General features: G+C 34.7%; 2 protein-coding genes across 2 annotated transcripts in view; both read right to left on the bottom strand.

Moving 5' to 3' along the window:
• Positions 1–18,383, bottom strand: part of LOC147078961 (uncharacterized) — a 799,973-nt gene that overhangs the window by 555,507 nt on the left and 226,083 nt on the right. The gene's annotated exons all lie outside the window — the stretch shown is intronic.
• The window catches only part of Tusp (WD40 superfamily protein Tusp), a 98,151-nt gene continuing 89,932 nt past the window's right edge, over positions 10,165–18,383 (bottom strand). Inside the window, exons 10-15 of the mRNA XM_085952189.1 lie at positions 16,642–17,649; positions 14,850–16,011; positions 13,754–13,997; positions 12,761–12,923; positions 12,321–12,518; positions 10,165–10,397 (exon numbers count right to left, since the gene is read on the bottom strand). Coding sequence (XP_085808315.1) covers positions 10,281–10,397; positions 12,321–12,518; positions 12,761–12,923; positions 13,754–13,997; positions 14,850–16,011; positions 16,642–17,649 — 2,892 coding nt within the window. The 3' untranslated portion in view covers positions 10,165–10,280. The remainder of the gene's footprint in view (positions 10,398–12,320; positions 12,519–12,760; positions 12,924–13,753; positions 13,998–14,849; positions 16,012–16,641; positions 17,650–18,383) is intronic.

The raw sequence follows: 18,383 nt of genomic DNA, 5'->3' as shown, positions 1-18,383 counted from the left end.
TTTGGTTTTGCGAGCAATTTCATCATCCGTCAATTGACATTTGTTGTCTGAGTTAGACGTAGTTGTTGACCCGTTCAACTACGTAATTCAAAATGTTAATACAGGCGGCCCTCGACTTTCGCACGTAATTGGTTCCTGAAAATGTGTTCGAATGTTGAATGTTCGAAAGTAGAGGGATGTAAAAAACATCAAAAAGTGTACTTTAAAATATTTACTTGTCAATGGGTATAATAAAGTTAACGAGGCGTATTAGCAATCAGGTGTTTTTTTTATACAATTGACAAGAGATAATTGAATACCACCCTTTAACATATTTGGGAAGATGACGGGAGAGGAGCGACTGCATGGAAGCGCACATTTTTACATTATTAACAAAAATCTATATTTTAAGAAATGTATGAAATGGCGAATTGTGCAAAAGTAGAAGATTCAAAAGTTGAGGGCCGCCTGTATTACTGAAGTGCGACTATTTAAATGTTAAAGGAAATTTTTAATGTGCGTTTATCTCACTTATCTGGTCGACCATCCACGCCAGGCCCCTTCTAAGCCCGGATCACCAGGCCAATGCCCTGTGGGGGTCATGGCTTCTACTATAATACATTTTGTATTTTGTACCGCCCCCTTGCAGTTGAATAAAATGTGACGATGTATTAAAAGTAATTGGTTCTTTTCACATATTATCTTTATTGCACAAAAATTTCATAAGGAAGTAGGTAGGTATAATATATTTCAGGAATTCAAAATATATACCAAAAAATAACTGCAAAATCTTACAATATTAACAATAATTAATTATAAAAAATAAAAATCACAGAACAGAACATAATAATAATGTTATCAATTAAACGTAATATTATAACAGAGGCTTTATAATACTATTATTACTTCCAACTTGTAAATTTTGTAATAAGTAATTATATTTTTAAAAAATTCAACACAATCAGCAGTTTTTAATAAAAAAAAAATTATGCCACAAAGCCACATTCCCACCCTGTGAACATCACGACGCGCAGACAAATTAGAAATTATCTCTCGTTTGACTAGCAAAGTGGGGGTGCGTCAATAGTGACGTAAATAATTTATACCATAAGTTAAGATGCAATATTTTTTATGGGAGTGATGTATGCGTAAATGTCCACTGGGTTAATTTACGTTATAATTTCGCTAAGTATAAAATCATATTATTATATTTTAAAGTTTCAATTATAATAATTAGTCGAGACCTTAATTTGTAGAACTATTTTCTAATTATTACTTTTGGCAATGGAGTCGAGATCAACATCGTCATTAAATATTCGGTTTCCTTAAAGTACGTAGATCTTAATTATTATTATAATATTCTCAGATGCCTTTAAAAATGATGATGATATTAAAATTGTGAAAACATATTAGTGACTTTGCAGTTTTACATTATTTTTAAATGCTTGAAATTTATGCTTTTTAAGCCAACTATAGACGTAACTGTATACACGGCATAAGTATACACGAACGGTGTTGGATTTATGCATGAGCTACGTCGATAAAAAATACACGACTGATTTAGACTTGCGCATTCAGTAATACATACATACGCAAGTATACAGTACGCTAGAAATTCAAATATTCTCATGTCACTTGTACAGATACTTGTGTAAAAATATTGTGCAAGTATACCTACTGCTGGCTTTACGACAAACTGTTGTAATTTGTACAATAATAAATATAAAATAAAATAAAACATGACCAACATTAATAATAACTTAAGTGGATATTGACAAACAATATAATAATTATAATAACTAGGTTCTACAACAATAACGCAACAATTTGTGAAAAATTGTAATACAGTGGAATTCTTATCTATGGCAGTCGTATTCAAACTGTGGCATCATGCATGATCACAATGATAGACTTGTATCTTTTGGTAGATATTTTCTTCTGGCGATAACAAAAGGTAAACTGCTTTTTCTTTATAGCTACGGTGACCATTCATCCTATATTATAAGATTTCTGCCAAAAGTTGGTATGTCAATAATTTATGTATTTAGAGTTAACAACGGATTATGTGTCTATATATAAATATGTATGCTAGAAAAAAATCCAAGACCTTCCGATATTATAGAACACGCACATAAAGCACCAAGAAGTTAGCCATTATGCCTGATTTTAGAGGGAATGTCAAACTTGCAATTACTTCATAACATGATTTCGAGACTTACCAACTTTTGGCAGTAACACGCACAATATTTTAGTACTGTGATTTATTTTATTATTTTGTATCTACTCTATCTTTGAAATTTTGATTGACATAGAGACAAAATTTCTTCCGGCTCATTGTGATTGATTCGTCACTTAAGATTGGTAGCTCGGAAAAGCCCCGAGCGACGCGTTGCTGCACCAATTGACACAACATGTGCGTTGCTCGGAGTTGCCATGTAGAATAAAATATTCACGATTCGCTATAAGTATAATCATGTAAAAAATAGTGGAAAATGTATTTTATATGAAAATTTACAAAGATAACGATACTTGCGGGAAAACGATGGACCGAAAGTCCACTGTTGTAAGTACTTACCTTTAAAATTAACAATAAGATTGACTGACTTCGGTTTCACATAATATGTTGTTTTTCTATTATTTTTAACATCAACTGGTATGCCTTCAGCGACTTATTTCGCTTTATGAGACCGTGATCGACAGGCCGCACATACAAATTTCGCAAGTTATCTCGTCCGACTTTAAACTCAAATTACTAGCCACTGTCGAATGATTTCCATAATCTAAAAAATTAAACAGACAGTGACATCTGTTTGAATAATTATGAACTACTAAACCACAAATTATCGGTATTGCAGCGGTTGTAGTAAGGAGCTTCGCTCTACATATAACGTGTCGTTAAAAATATGTGGCTCGTCAGATATTGCTATAGTAATATCCGTGTCCGGAAACTTTTACGTATCACACTTCACCATGTTGTATCGGAAATTATATGGCCATATATTAAAGACTGTCCAACCTCTTTGTGTCGTATAGTACTGACATAAAATTCATGTCTAAATAAAACACGATTCTTGTCGGTTTACACTTTACAGGAAGCCGATATACTGGATTACTTGGTAGGTTAGGTTTTCATTCTTGAATTCATGAATTTTGCCAAAATCAGCCATGAAAATTGAATTAATATTCATATTGAATATAATAAAATTGGAGACCGTACACCTAGTATACAGTCATCTATTTCTGACAAGAACGCTCACGGCGAACTGTGCCACGGTGAAATGTTTTATGTACAATTTACTTGTAACCAGTAATATTGCGAGGCATAGAAAGGGTTAACCGATTAGTGTGAATATGTCCATGATTTTATGTGCTACATAAAAACTATGGCTTGATCAAGGAATTGAATGAGACAATTAGTGTGAAACCGTGATAACCTTATTATTTCGATAATTCTAATCGGTAGATACAATTTAAAAATATGTTTTCTATATGTGACACTTAATAGCAATAAAAATATCAGATTTCAAGCACATAAATAGTAAAACAATAACATAATAATCATTTAAGGCAGCCTATTTAACAACAACTAAATATTTTTTTAAAAATTAATGTTTTCCGTCAAATCTATTGTGACACAAGACAACATGACATGAAAAGTGTTATGATTTATTTTTACAGTGATGAAGTCATTATAAATATAATATACATATCATTAACCATGGATTATTAGATATTAAATTTACTTTAGAATAACATCACGTCTTCGTTAAAATGCCCAGATTTCGAAACAATTATAAAACTACCGATGTTTTTTATTATAAAATGACGTGTTAGTAAAGTTAATAGGCGTGTATGAGATGAGTAGAAAATGAAAGCATTATTAAGGCTAGTTGATTAAATAATATTATTTGTCTCGATGAATTAACGGTTACAGCTAATATAATAACAATAATGGTACATTTGCGGTGATTTTATATGAGAGTATTATTTGTTTTGGACGGTATGAATATGATAATGTCTATATTATTAATACTTTTATTACAGTAATCTCTATTCTTTTATCATTTGAGTGACACAACGATTGTAGACATCAAAACAAACAAAATCTAGTAACAACGTATTCTGCCAAACAAAGTTGTCATTCGGCGTAATAGTCCATTTAAATGACGCAGAAATTGTGTATAATACAAAACGTGTGTTACAATAAAGCAAATTTGATGGTGCAGTAAATGTAAAATAAACGTAATTATTGAGGGTTTCAAGTCTCCCCTCTTTTCTTAATACGTAACATACATTTGATTAAAACAAGTAATATTTTAAAGTAGGTAGTAAAAGATGGTAATAAATTATAGTACCATAGAAAGTGGCGTGGCGACAACTTCTTGCATGTTTAAATTTGCTTTATTTTTGAAAACATTAATAATCGGATTTATCTGTCCCGAAATGAAGTCAAACAAAATTACAATCTAATTTAAAGATTTTTATACGCTTGATACGTTATTTAAATACTTAATTAAATTAAATTAAACAACTTTCATAGAATCTCAAATAATAGTTGTCAGTTTCACATAGTTTGACTAATTATAATCATAAATACACAGATTTTATTCTATTAACTGAATAAATGTAATGTTAAATTGACGAATATACACGAGTCACACATGGCACAATATGCTATTTCAGCGCATCCCGTATGGCGAGAAAGTGGCCCGCTAGCATTCCACCACGTAACCACTACGATAGTCCAGTGGATGCTATACTATATATTTATATTGTATTTTGTGTGAGTGGTAACTACACACGCCACGCCATTCTCTGGAGGATCTATGCCATAGAATTCAAAAAATTATTACATTGTTTAGCATCAGTATAAATATATATATTTTTTAAATAATTAGAAAATGTCGGCATTTTATTATATCTTAATAATCTATAAATTTAATATTGCACATTGCCTTTTTACTTGTATCAGTTCAACACCAACATAATTTTTTTAAAAGATGAAAGAAATATTAAATGGCCCGTGCATTATCAGTATTACTACTATGCGGATTTGGCTACCAATATCTTGAATCCAGTATTGATGAAAATTCTAATGAAGACATTTGAAGTATAATGCTATATGGTGTAACAAAATGTATGATAAAATCTGTTTTTAAACGTCAGTACAGATTATATTATAAAAAAACCTAACAAAGTATAACATAGAAAATAATTATATTCATAATTTAATATATTGTAATTTATTATAATGGTGAAATCATATACCTAATATTAATACGAAGGTACATAATTGTCATAATATCAAAGGTAAAACTCACTACTGTTAGTACTTAATTAGTTTTACCTTTAATACGGCAATATATTTCTTGTACACAAGATGGCAACACATTGTGCCCTCTCAGTAAAAACTTAACAAATACAGGTTTGATTAATAATTAGTTTGATAGAGCCAGATGTTTACATGGCCTTAAGTTATACTTCATCTTAGACAGACAATATCGGTCGCTTAATGTCAACACCTTGATACTTAATGGCACAATTCTGTCAATATAATCAAGTATGTTATGCGCAGAAAACATATATTTAGTTTACTCGTTTTTAAGAATGCAAAATTGTATCGAGTACCGATTATCGATGGAAATATTATGCTCAGAATGCAAGCTGCGTGACGTCACTATCCCAACATAGTCTCACATATACACACAGAAGAGAGTTGCGACATTTCACCGGTTTTTGATCTATGGCCATATCCCTGGCGAGACTATTTTCAATGTGCGACAGGGCTTATAGTGCCTGTACACGTGCATGGAATTATTGTCGGCAATCATGCTTATTTTAAACTATCATGACAATAACTGTTTACACGTAAAAGTGCTGGCTGTCTCTCCAATTTCATTATTCAAGAGTAAGCGAGACGCAAGGATGTCATTTTATACTACTATCTGACAGGTCGTATTGAAAGTTAAGCTCAAAATGAGTAGTTCATTTTTTAACGGCATGTTCGCCCCTATCGCTCTACTGCGCAGTGGCAGATCGAAAATAATCTTACTTGCGCGCAATAAATCATCACAATTTGGAATCTTCCAATCTTGTTTGATTTATGCACGCAATCTTGCCAACTGCAGGATAATACATGTTTTCCCATACATTTTCTTACTATGCACAGTACATCCATGCACGTGTAAACGGGGTATTAGATAAACACAACAGTGACATCTATGCATCTAGCCGTTACACAGTAAAACATGTTATTACGGATAATTGGACGTTTAACTATGGCAAAAAATGACGTTAGTGAACAGTTAGGTGGACATAACAGTGAAATCTATTTATCTGGTCCTTAAAACAACATGTTAACACATTTACATAACACCTTAAAATAACATTTATTGAGTTACTGCTGGGAGGGCACGGTATGGTTTTGTAAAATTAACATTAAATTCAAAGTATTTAGTGCCGTAATAAATTTAATATACCTACACAACATTTTCTTAAAGAACTACTCACAAGACAACAGTGGAAAATAATCTTTATTTTTTGTAAAATACTTTCAAACGATTGACCGTTGTCAATCGTGAGTCATAAATGCGATTTCCATATCGAGTTCGTAACTATTTCTAATATATTATACTTAATTATAACTAGTACCAAATACCAAAAAACAGCAACAAAAAATATCCTAGATTTCAATTCACTTAGCTAGAGTAAAGAGTGTATAGTTTATAATGTATTATTTACATGATATAAATTGGATGTTTTTTTTTATTGGTGTGCAATTGCTTTGAACATTCCGCTTTTATTATTAATAACATTGTCCCTGTGCAGTAAAAAATAAGCTAAGAATATATTTTTAGCAAATAATTATTCATTTTAAATGATTTCATGTTTGATGATACATTCCCATTCAAATAAACTGACATTTTGCGGCGATTAATGGGGTCATTCATAAATGATGTCACACAATTTTTAGCATTTATTGTTACACTTTACACGGTACACAAAATCATTTACCTTTTTATCTAAATTACATTACATTTTGTAACATGTTGCTTAAAATTACAAGGGCCTATCTACAATAACACAGTTTTGATAACAACACAAATAAAGATTTTGCTACTATGAAATTCATTAAGGCTATACATCACATCAGCTGAGGCATGTTCTAAAACGATCGTGACTACACGACGCGCGGATTGTGCAAACGACGCGTGCCGAACAAAACATAATTTGTCATAAAAATTCAATATGCGTTCATTTAATTTTGTGTTTATTGTTGTATTAGTAATAATAATAATATATTCATTTACATGTTTTCTTTTTTGAGTACTATATTCCTCCGACGCCATCAAAAAACAAATTGACGTGCTCACGCCTCGCTACCGCTCTCCGATTGGCAACGAGTGCGAAATTTCATCACACCTATTGTCAAAAATTATTTGCCGTTTCACTTATGTATGCTACTAACTAAACCACACTTTACTCAACTATATCATGTGGATACTATGTACGACAAAGAGCTCTATGTCACCAATAAATATTATTACCGCATTAACAAAACCGTGGCTAATTCAAAACATGCATTTCTGTAGTTAGACCCTTGTGATCCTAAACACCATTTTATTCTCAGTGAAAATTTTGATTGATATTTTTTATTGATTTTGTGTTGCCATATTTTTTACAACCCCCCCACATTATAACAGACACCCTTCCCCATTGCATGACGTTAAAAATGAATGACCCCCAATTTAATTGTGTATGGTTGATAATAAAAATGTTGAAAACATTATAAAGAAGATTTCTTACTCTTTCTTATAAAGTATTTAAGAATATATTTCGTTACATATATAGTAATTGTAAAATAATATGGTTACCAATTTGAATATCAATTGTAGGCAAAATAATCTCAATTCACAGGAGTATTAGTTAGAAGTAGCAGTTTAACATTGAGAAAAATATGTTTTTAAAAAGCTTCTATTTTTTATAGGTCCTTCTTTTCACATATGGTCCACAGGTATATTGTCTCAAACGTACCTATGCAAAGAAAGATTGTAATATAAAACAATAAAAATATTTTAATTTAACTAATTTTATTCATTCACAGTAAACATATTATTTAATATACAGCATCACTTCATTAGTCATAGACATTTTAATTGATAAACATTGTTGCCTGTTTAAATTGATCAAGGATATTAGTTACATGTTTTAAGGCTATACTTCAGCTGAGGCATCGTCTAAAAAGATCGTGACTACGCGACGCGCAGATTGTGCAAAACATAATTTGTCATAAAAATTCAACATGCGTCCATTTAATGTTATATTTATTGTTATATTAGTAATAATAATAATATCGTCACTGTTCTGGCAGAAGGCACTAATTCGAAAAAATGACATATTGAGTTAGTTATATCAAAATGTTCTTTATTTCAAACTTTACCGTCTGGAAACCTTCTTAATAAATAAACAGTCTTTATTTTAAAGTCATCCTTTTTACGATTACTTAATAAACTCACATGATAGACCATTTCAAACATTTTAACAACTTCAAAGTCAAATTACTCAAAACTAGTATTCTCCAGTTAGTGTGTTCTGCCAGAACAGAGACGATATATTCATTGGCATGTTTTCTTTTTCGAGTACATGCGTAACGTTTTTTAGTGATCTTTACACGACATAAGAATATATTCCTCCGACGCCATCACAAAACAAATTGACGTGCTCACATCTCGACTACCGCTCTCCGATTGGCAACGAGTGCAAAATTTCGTCCCACCTATTGTTGAAAATTATTTCTCGTTTCTCTGATGTATGCTCTTAACATTAAATTTGTTAAGAATCAAAGAACTGTCATTATCACCTCTTTGTTAAGAATTATGTTCTTTAAGTTCGTCGACGTCAACAACATTGCATCGGTTTCTCTTGTTCGGTCCCCACTTCTAACTATGCCTTATTTTCTGTCAAAACTATCAAACCATTAATATAGTATATTAAACAAATTCAACTTCTTCCTAAAGCTAATTTGTTTTAAAATCGGAAGTTAGTTGCAAAGTTGGTAACATCTGTCAGCCATTATTATTGATATTATATTAACCGAAGCATATGGGGTGTACAGAGTGGAGGCTTTTTTAAGAGAAATGATTTGTTGGATATTCGTCTAACCCATTGGGTCCTTGCATTGGTTCAATAGCGTCCGATGTATTAACACAGCCACAAGTTTAATATTAAACCAAGGACCAATAATAAAATATTGTTTTCCGATAATTAGAATGTGTTTATTTATGTTTGTCAGAGCAAAAATTCCATTTGCAATCTTCAGTATGACCATTGGCTTAAGGCAGTCATTTTACCAAAATCCTAATAAGGATACTTTTTTCACAATGGTTTCAATCAATTGAACAACAATTGGTTTCTGTAAGTCGTTTACACATTAATTTGCATACCTATGCTTTTGATATTTATTGGCAATTACAGATCAATAGGTATTATGTGACGGGACTTGAGCCTGTAACCATTGAATTCACGCCAACGTGTTTTATCAATTAAATGATGGACAGCTTACTTAATTACGACGCATATAACTAGTAGTTCTCACATGAAATGCTTACAAAATTGCATTTATGTTATCTATCGGTTTTTGACCAAATATGGAATTATCAGTTTTTGAAAATAGACCTTCGTCCAATTCAAAGTTTGTGAAGTGATGCTGTACAAGAATAATACATATAAGTTTTAGGTTCTTGCCTATTTAATGAAAGCCAGCGGCAAACAAATTTTGAAAATAGCCAATAATATATTGGATTATTTTTTGTTAGGTTAGGTTAGGTTATCATTTTTGGATTCATGAATTTTGCCGAAATGGGCTATAAAAATTGCCACTGTTCCCGCCTGGCATTCAATAAACAGACTTGAACCAAGTTTTATTATCAACCCATGATTTTGTATGAGGGATGTTTATCATGAATGTAATTAATATAGTAAGTAGGTATATGTTATTATTTATGTTAAAGATATATGAAAATAATAGAAATATTATTGAAATATTATGAAGTATTGATATCTATTATTATTCATTAGATTTAAAGATTTTTTCCAGGTACACCAATAATTATATAATTTATTCTTTATAGAAATAAAACGTAATAATAAATGTTATATATTATTATATAGATAAAAGAATAATACTGTGTAACATAATAAAACTATAAAATTCGGCTAGTATCTACTGACAAATCGATTGTTAAGTAAATCAACAGGATTTCGACTTAAAATAATATACAAACAGGAATATAAGAGTTGGACTACTTTAATCGCTGCGTTACGTTTGCTAGTGCTACGGCGAATGCTTGTAATGCTGAGAAGGGGTATTGGAAATCGAGTGTGTAAGCGTTGCCATCGATTCTCCCAAACTGCATGACCTAAAAATAAGAAGAACTAATATTATAATCATTATCAATGGTACTGTCCACAGCACAGATTCTCAAACTTATTTCGACCACCGCCCACTTTGAGATTTAAAAAAAATCTGGTACCCCCCATATTTTTTAACTTACCTTTTCATATTACCATCTATTACGTATCTTAAAAACAGTTATTGCAAATATAATTTTTAAACATGCATTATTATTACATTATTGGACAGGATAGATAGGGTGTGACCCAAATCCTATTTCTGAGATCAAAGAATGTTTCAATGAGAGGAAATAAAACTCATACTTAATCATATTTAGAAGTATTTTTATTAACATTAAAAGAAGGGTTTGAATTTAAAACTTATCTAATGTGAAGGATGAATCTTCGGATAGGGATGGAATCGCCGCCATGCACCGAAAATTTTTGTATGAAAAACCATGGACCACGTACATGAAATATAAAGCTGCATCCACATTATTACATGCGTAAGCGGCTATAATTTAACCGTCTATACGGGACTCCAAGCATTCAAGTAGTAAATTAGTAATTAGTAGCATCTCAAGTGGTGTCGTGTCTAGATTCCGTCGGATTTTTATAGATAGAATTTGTCTGCCGTCGCCCCTCTAGATTTCCTTAACGCCCCCTAATTTTTTTAGAGCCTTCTACTGCCCCCCTGAAAGCCTCCAGCGCCCACAAGGGGTGTTATCGCCCACTTTGAGAAAGACTAGTCCACAGCATAGCCCCTACAAGGGGGGGGGACTGACCGGGCTCTAGCCTGGGGGCTCGGGGTTAGAGGGGCCCGCCGTGGAAGGTTGACCAGTTAAATGAGATAAACACACAACACAAATTTGCTCTGATAGTAAAAAAAGTCACCTGCGGCGCTATTTTACTTGAAGATTATTAACATTTACAAATAGGTGTCTATGTGATATGATGATTGATGTAATTAAATGATGTAGAAATTTATTTAAATTATTTTTAGTGTTTCCAGATTAATAAAAATGACTATTTATCAAATATGTTGAAGTGTCGCATGTTACTTGACTACAACAAAAAGGGATCGCGATCTATGCTTCATAATAGAATGCCGAGAACTCAATATTCAAGTGGACGTATTTAAAAATCGCTAAAAATACACAAATCGCCCATAATTTTACTTCGCAAAACCCTGGGGTTCCATTGGGGACTACCATTTAGGGAACACTAGTATACAACATCACGCTGCTCTTAACGTTAGCGTATGGGGGGCTCGCTTCAGGATGTGGGGGCCATGGTCCACAGGAAACGTCTCCATTAGGGGGATTCAATTTGGACACTACCAACTGGTCAACAGGATAACCGGACGACGGTACAACAGCTTAGCACACATGAATGAAATGTTTGGAAGAATTACACGTACCTACGTTACAATTTGAACCAGCATGTAGAAGAGTATGCCGATAGTGTCTACCTATTTTAAGGTTGATACTGTAAATGGTTTTTGGTTGTTGCAAATACTCATATCGATGGGCATGCTTTCATAATTTGATATCAAGTAATAATTGCTAAAAACGAACCAACATTCATATGTTAATATATTTCAACAAACCTTTGATTAACACACCTTCAATATATTGACCAAACTGTCGTCTATATTTTGCAATATTGTTGATAATTATTATACCTATTATATCAATATCGATATTCCGCAATATGAATGAGACACCACCGACTGGACAATGCCGAAATGCCCTGTCTCAATTTCTATTTTAGGATTGGTGAAAACATGACACTTCACCAAATTGTTTTTTCAGTGTTGCAACTAATTGTAAATGGATTCAGATCTTTACTTCAAAAAATATTGTCATGAATATCTAGGTGAGACAGCCCAAGGGTTACGAAACATTACTCAAAGCAGACAAATATATTATTTTTAGGGTTTACTTCACCTGTTTTCCTCTGAATTCAATCTGGAAGTTCTTGGCTGATTCCTGCGTCACTCGGCCTCCAAAGTCGAGCTGGTAAACCTGACTGCTCTCGTTCCACATGGGCGCCTTGTTGTGCATCACAAACTCTCTCCGAACTGGAGCACTCGGTTGGGCAACCCACGCTCCTGCGCCCACCGGCTCTATTTTACCCCGCTTCAGCTGGAATGGCAATAGACAAAAAAATTATGTTTTCAAACATCGTTCGCCTTTATCTTATGTCTGGGAACTGAGACGGTATTGATATGGAATAAGAGATGCCGTGGGCTACTAAAATTCAAATATTAGGGGACATACAACTGATAATTTTTCGTTGTTATGTAATTACAATAAACAAATCAACTTTATGAAATATAATGTCACCAGGAAAAGGTCCAAAGTATAAAAAAAATATGACTTAGTACCTTTTGCCTTAATTGCGCCTTCTGAAATGTTTCCAGGTCTCTGTAGTTCTTCCCGTTGACAATTTCATCTCCAGAGAACGTTCCCGGTTCATCATCTGAACTTTCTTGATTTTTGCTTTTATTCCTCCGTCTGTTCAATAATGGCGAATTCAATAAGTGTTTCCTGAAATATAAACAGTTACTTGAATGATTGCTAGGCGGTCACCACTAAATATTATATTTGGATATCTCATCAAATTTAATACTCTATGTTCCTCACGATAGAATGCCCATATAATGCAGGGTAACAGGACAATAACAACCCCCTGGACATTAACCTTCCCCGCCAATAATCTCCTGGATATTAACACCCTTATAAAAAAATTCTAGACCACAACATTGAAGTTAACGACCCCACCAAACCACGGTCTTAATCAGGCATATCACGGGACCCTACTTGTAATGTGAAGTACCAGTATTTTTTATGAGTGATCGCCATGCACTCAAGTGTGCTTTAATTGAATTTACATTACTCTAGACCACATAACAGATTAATAAGATAGAAACTGGAAAGCCAGTCGCCATCGACCAAGGTTTTGAAGCTCATTTTGGTTGACGACTTAATGATGGTGGATAAAACACAAGTAATACAAAGCCCGCCAGAATGTCCTCAATTATTACCAATAATGAATGCACATTAGTTTACGAGGTAAACTTTAATGCATATTATAATACAGACATAGCTATTGAAAATAACATATTCTTTCCATACATATTTCATAAGATCCATTCGAGAATTAAACCTTGATACAGCCTCATCCAGAAGGCAAACCACTTCCAATTATTTTCGTGTTTCCTGTACCAGACAATTAACTCCCCCATTTGATATGTCGGTGGACAGACGTGTATGTGAAGCTATTCAAACGTAGTAAACTACGAATGTTGTTAGTGAGGTGAGGTCAATAATAATTGAATTATGTTAGTTATTTAATTATTATTATTATGTTGGTATACCTGATGGGAGAGGCGGAAGCTGTTCTCTTGTTCTTCTTTGAAGGGGCTGGACTGGCAGGAGACGACCTCGGTAAGCGCGCTCTGGGTCCAGGAGAAGATGGCGGAGTTCCATTAAAGGCCCCTGAGCCGCTACCGCTGGCCCGTTCTCGCACCCGGTAAAGCAGCTGTTCCAAAGTGGCAAGGGCTGCTCCTGACAAACTGTTCCCGCTTCTATGCTCACTGGGACTTGGAGTCGCGGCACGTTCTGTGATCAAAATACCAATAAAAATTAGTGATTATAATATAATATACCTACTATAAATACAGAAAATAAATTATATGTGAATAAATTCATAACACGAATAAAATAAAAAAAATTGTGCCGAGCTCAGGTAACAAAAGTGATACTCTGTATGTAGACTCTTCCAGGTGAGCAACGAGGGATTCTAAGGGATTCTAGTTTCCTTATTCTAAGAATGTACATTCACACGTTGTCTTGGATAATACTCTTTTGCTTGTCGTGTGGTTAATATAGACATAATTGAATTGGAAAAACTCAAACAGTCAATGCAAAACATTATTTCGTATGCCAAAATTTTGTCCCCAAATCCTTCATCAGGCCCATATTGACCAATGCGTTAGAATGCATAAGTGTTAATTGAACATCCTAGAGAGGAAGATGCTAAGAAGAGTCTTCGGAGTCGTATGCAAAGACGGTGGCACGTGACGAGGAAGCTACAACCATGAACTATACGCGTTGTATAATGATCCACGTCTTACATGTGAAATTGGGGTGACTTTTGGGCAGGCCTTATCTCAAGGATAGAAGACACCCAATTACTAAAAAGACTTCTCTTAACTCATTTAGCGCTGACAACGCGACTGGCGCAAGGCCATTACATACTATTAGCATGATAATTAAATGTGGTTATTAACTAGTAATTAACTGGTCAGCAGTGAATGGAATGGGGGGATCGGAACCTAGACTGTGTAGGAATGGATTCTCTAACCACTGCAGATTAATGATCGTTTATTTATATAGAGAAGGTATTCTTTGGTTAATACTATTATGTACAAATTTTTAAAATTACAAGTAAAGAAAAATAATTTTATTTACCAATTTCAATTTCGCTGTTAACATTCTGTCTGTCGTTAGTGTGACGAGGACTAGAATTTCTACTTTTGTCGGATCCAGGAGACCGCTTGTTCTCCTTGAAGAAACTTTTCGACTTCTTGGTCGGAGTGTTGCAGATTCCCGAAGACAGACAAGCGTTACAAATGTAACTTTCACTGTTGGAAATATCATGCAGCGTCGACGTGGCGTGCGCGTTAGAAGACGGGGTCACACATTTACACGTATCACAAATAGGCAGGTCCCTCTTCTTCATTCTATTGGTGATCGGGGTCTTAGAACTAGTGAAGAAACTTAACTTTGTAAATTCCTTCGCAGATTTATTGGGTACGCTAGAATTTAAATTTAAACTTTCGCTGTTTCCGCTACTCGACGATTTGACACACTCGATTGTCTCGTAATCGTTTTCTTCTATGGACGTTTTGATTGTTTCTTCTATGCTCGGAGGCAAGGGGGTTATATCATTACACGTGGAATGTGTCATCAAAAACATATCACTCGAATCTAAACTCTTCGATTTGCCGCAACTCTTCAAGTGCGGTGTTTTCAGACAAGTATTTTGGACAACTTTTGGATCTAATTTCAGATTCAAATCTGGGATTTGGTGACTATGTTTCTTGGCATTTCGTCTGTTGCAGTTGTTTTTGCTCTTTTTGTTAACTAAAACTAACCGTTTCGGAGCTTCTTTCCGCAACATGGCCAGTGTCACCTCGCAAGGCACGAGTTGAGAATGAAAAACATCCAAATAACCTACGCTGCAACTTCTAATCATATTGTCAGAAACTGCCGCACTGGTGACAGGTTTTCCCGCCGGAGTGATTGGCAAAACAACTTTAGATTTATAACTATGCGTGTTGTGACTGTCGGAGAAGAACGCGTCGGAATGATTTCCTGTGGCCTCTTCATCGATATACTTCAAATCGTCTCGCTTAATATCGTGACTGGGCGATGGCATTTTTTCTTTTCTGCTGCTGCAGTGTTTGAATACCGCGGAGTGGTTTTCATTGTGGACTCCGTGCATCAGATTGGAGCTTCTGTGGGTGTGGACGCTGGCGTGGGTGAGGGACAATTCTTTTTCTGATCTGTTGCCATTCATTGCTCTGTTTGTCACAGATTCCATGTGGCTGTCCATTTTTTTTATGAGAACCTGAAACAAAACATATTTTATAGGTACAATTGATTCATTTTCCATATTTTAGAACGACCCAAATTTTTATTTAAAAATAGCAAGACGTATTGATTGGTTTATTAAAATTTCAGAATTGATTGACAGGATTCTTGTTATTGGCGATGTGATGTATTTTGCTATAAATATAATATAAGACTAAAATTGTAAATATATTAAGTTATAGTATACAATTATGTACCATTCATTAATTACTTAAATTTTTTAAAAATATATCTCTGTGGTGGAGTATCCATCTCTGAATCTCTGAGTCATTGGTTTCAATCTCATGTTGGACAAAACTAAAATGTTGGTTTTTTCTGTGTATTCTTAAGCATGAATCCAATGAGTTGGGCGAATGCCTAACAAGTATTCTTTGTAAAAAAAGTCTAGCTACGATGCTTCGATAATATAGCCTGGAGAGGGAGGAGACCACTGGTGACATCAAAAGGAGGCGGTTTCGAGGGCATATTCTTTCCAACCAGACTGACTGAAGTATCATGATCGCTCAGGATTGCTCCAGGTGGAAGAAGATTGTTGGCAACTCCTGTAATGTCAGTGATCACCATCCCCAATAGAAGAGAGGTAATATATTATTAAAAGATGTTTTACCTGTCTACTGTGATCCAGAGATAGGTTCAAGTTGAATGGTTGATGACTGTGGCTTTCTATCGCGGAGATATTTGACTTGACTTGCTGAATATTTTGCGAGAAATCCGATCCGGCCGGATGATACGACATCATGGTCTGCGCAGGAGGCCTATCAAAGATGATATCGCTGGGCGCCACGGCATTCTTGGGAGACTGCAGAGTAGGAACGGACCCTTCGCAGCACAGAGGAGAGATGGCGTGGCGGCCCGGACAATGCGAATTACCGTTTCTTTGGCCACTGGACGTGGAACCGCTTCTGCCTAGTCCGCCGCTCGGTGTATAACTGCTGCCGCTTACCGAACCGGAATGACTTCTTGTAGAACTATTGGCGTAGTGCTGGGACGAAATATCGCAAGTCTCTCTGGACTGACTCCGACTGTATCCGCTGCCTTGAATGAGGTTGACTTGCTCTCTCGGTTGACTTTTGCTCGTTGTTGTTACATTACTTCCGTTTATTCTCAACGACTCACAAAAGTTTACCATTTCTGTCAAATCAATGTAAGGGAACTCATCTTCATAAGATTCGGCTCTTGCTAACGCCGGCATCGCAGTACTGTTTGCGATCGCTGTGCAACTGGCCTCGTTTTGCGTCGACGAGCTCTGATGCAGTAGTGAAGATTTGGCACGTGAAAGAATGTTTCCTCGGGGGGACATTGGCGCAATGACGGACGCGGCGTCGATACTATTGGTGTTTTTGATTTTGTGAACAGGGGTGGCCTGCTCGGCGGACGGTTGAAAGGCCTCCTCCTCGTCTTCAGAGAATATGTTGGGGTTGAAGGTGGGGTCGGGGCCGGTGGGTAGGTTGTCCCTCAGCTCCGTCATTACCAGAGTCATCTGTCTGGGCTGCAGGTGCAGGAGGGACGTTTTGTACGTCACCTGTCCTAGGTTGGCGGGAATATTTTTTGCTAGGCCGTGTATTTTAAACTTAGTCCCCCATATGTTTGAGGTTACTTCTACCAAAGGCACATCCTGAAAAAGACAATAATGAAATATAAATAAAAACTAAAATCTCGCCATAAATTTTGTTATCATTTCCATTTAGGAAGTAATTTATCCATTACCAAAGTTTGGATATCTATTTGATTATTTTTAAATATGGTAGGCCGTTGAATGAGTTTACTGGAGAATCTTTAGGATATCATGGATTCCAGGAATCTAATTCATTGTGAGGAACGGAAAACTCATATTCCTTGCCTGCATCATGCAAAAAGACAAGTTATACCTAATGATTCAATCAATTATACAAGTGAAAATAGATGGCAAAAGAAAACCAGGAAGTAGATAATTTTTTTGGTTTTCGAATCTGCGTCAGAAGTTCTAACAAAGTATAAAGCCTTCGTAGTCTGGTAAGAAGGCATTGATTTTTCGTTTGGAGGGTCTGGGTCCAATTTTCGGTAAGGTTACAATAATATATTTATGATTTTATTAAAGCTTGATTGTGTAATTGCTACTAATAGCCACAATAAATAGTACAGAGATTAAAACAATTATAGCAAATCTTCAAGGAAAGTTTTTAGTGTGGTTGATTTGGTAACCAGAACAAAAACAATATTAATTGACAGATTGAAAATGAAACATGTCTGCTTGTTTATATCCGCTATCTTTTTTTTGATGTTTTGATACAAATGAGTTTTACAAATGTGTGATTGTTCATTTAAATATTATTTAAATATGGCAATATTTACACAATATGTCAGCTTCTG

Source organism: Rhyacophila brunnea, unplaced genomic scaffold, assembly GCF_057557595.1.
Source record: "Rhyacophila brunnea isolate RB1 unplaced genomic scaffold, BYU_Rbru_1.0 scaffold_10, whole genome shotgun sequence".
In the NCBI taxonomy this organism is placed as follows: Eukaryota; Metazoa; Arthropoda; class Insecta; order Trichoptera; family Rhyacophilidae; genus Rhyacophila; species Rhyacophila brunnea.
This window is presented reverse-complemented; position numbering and strand designations above follow the sequence as displayed.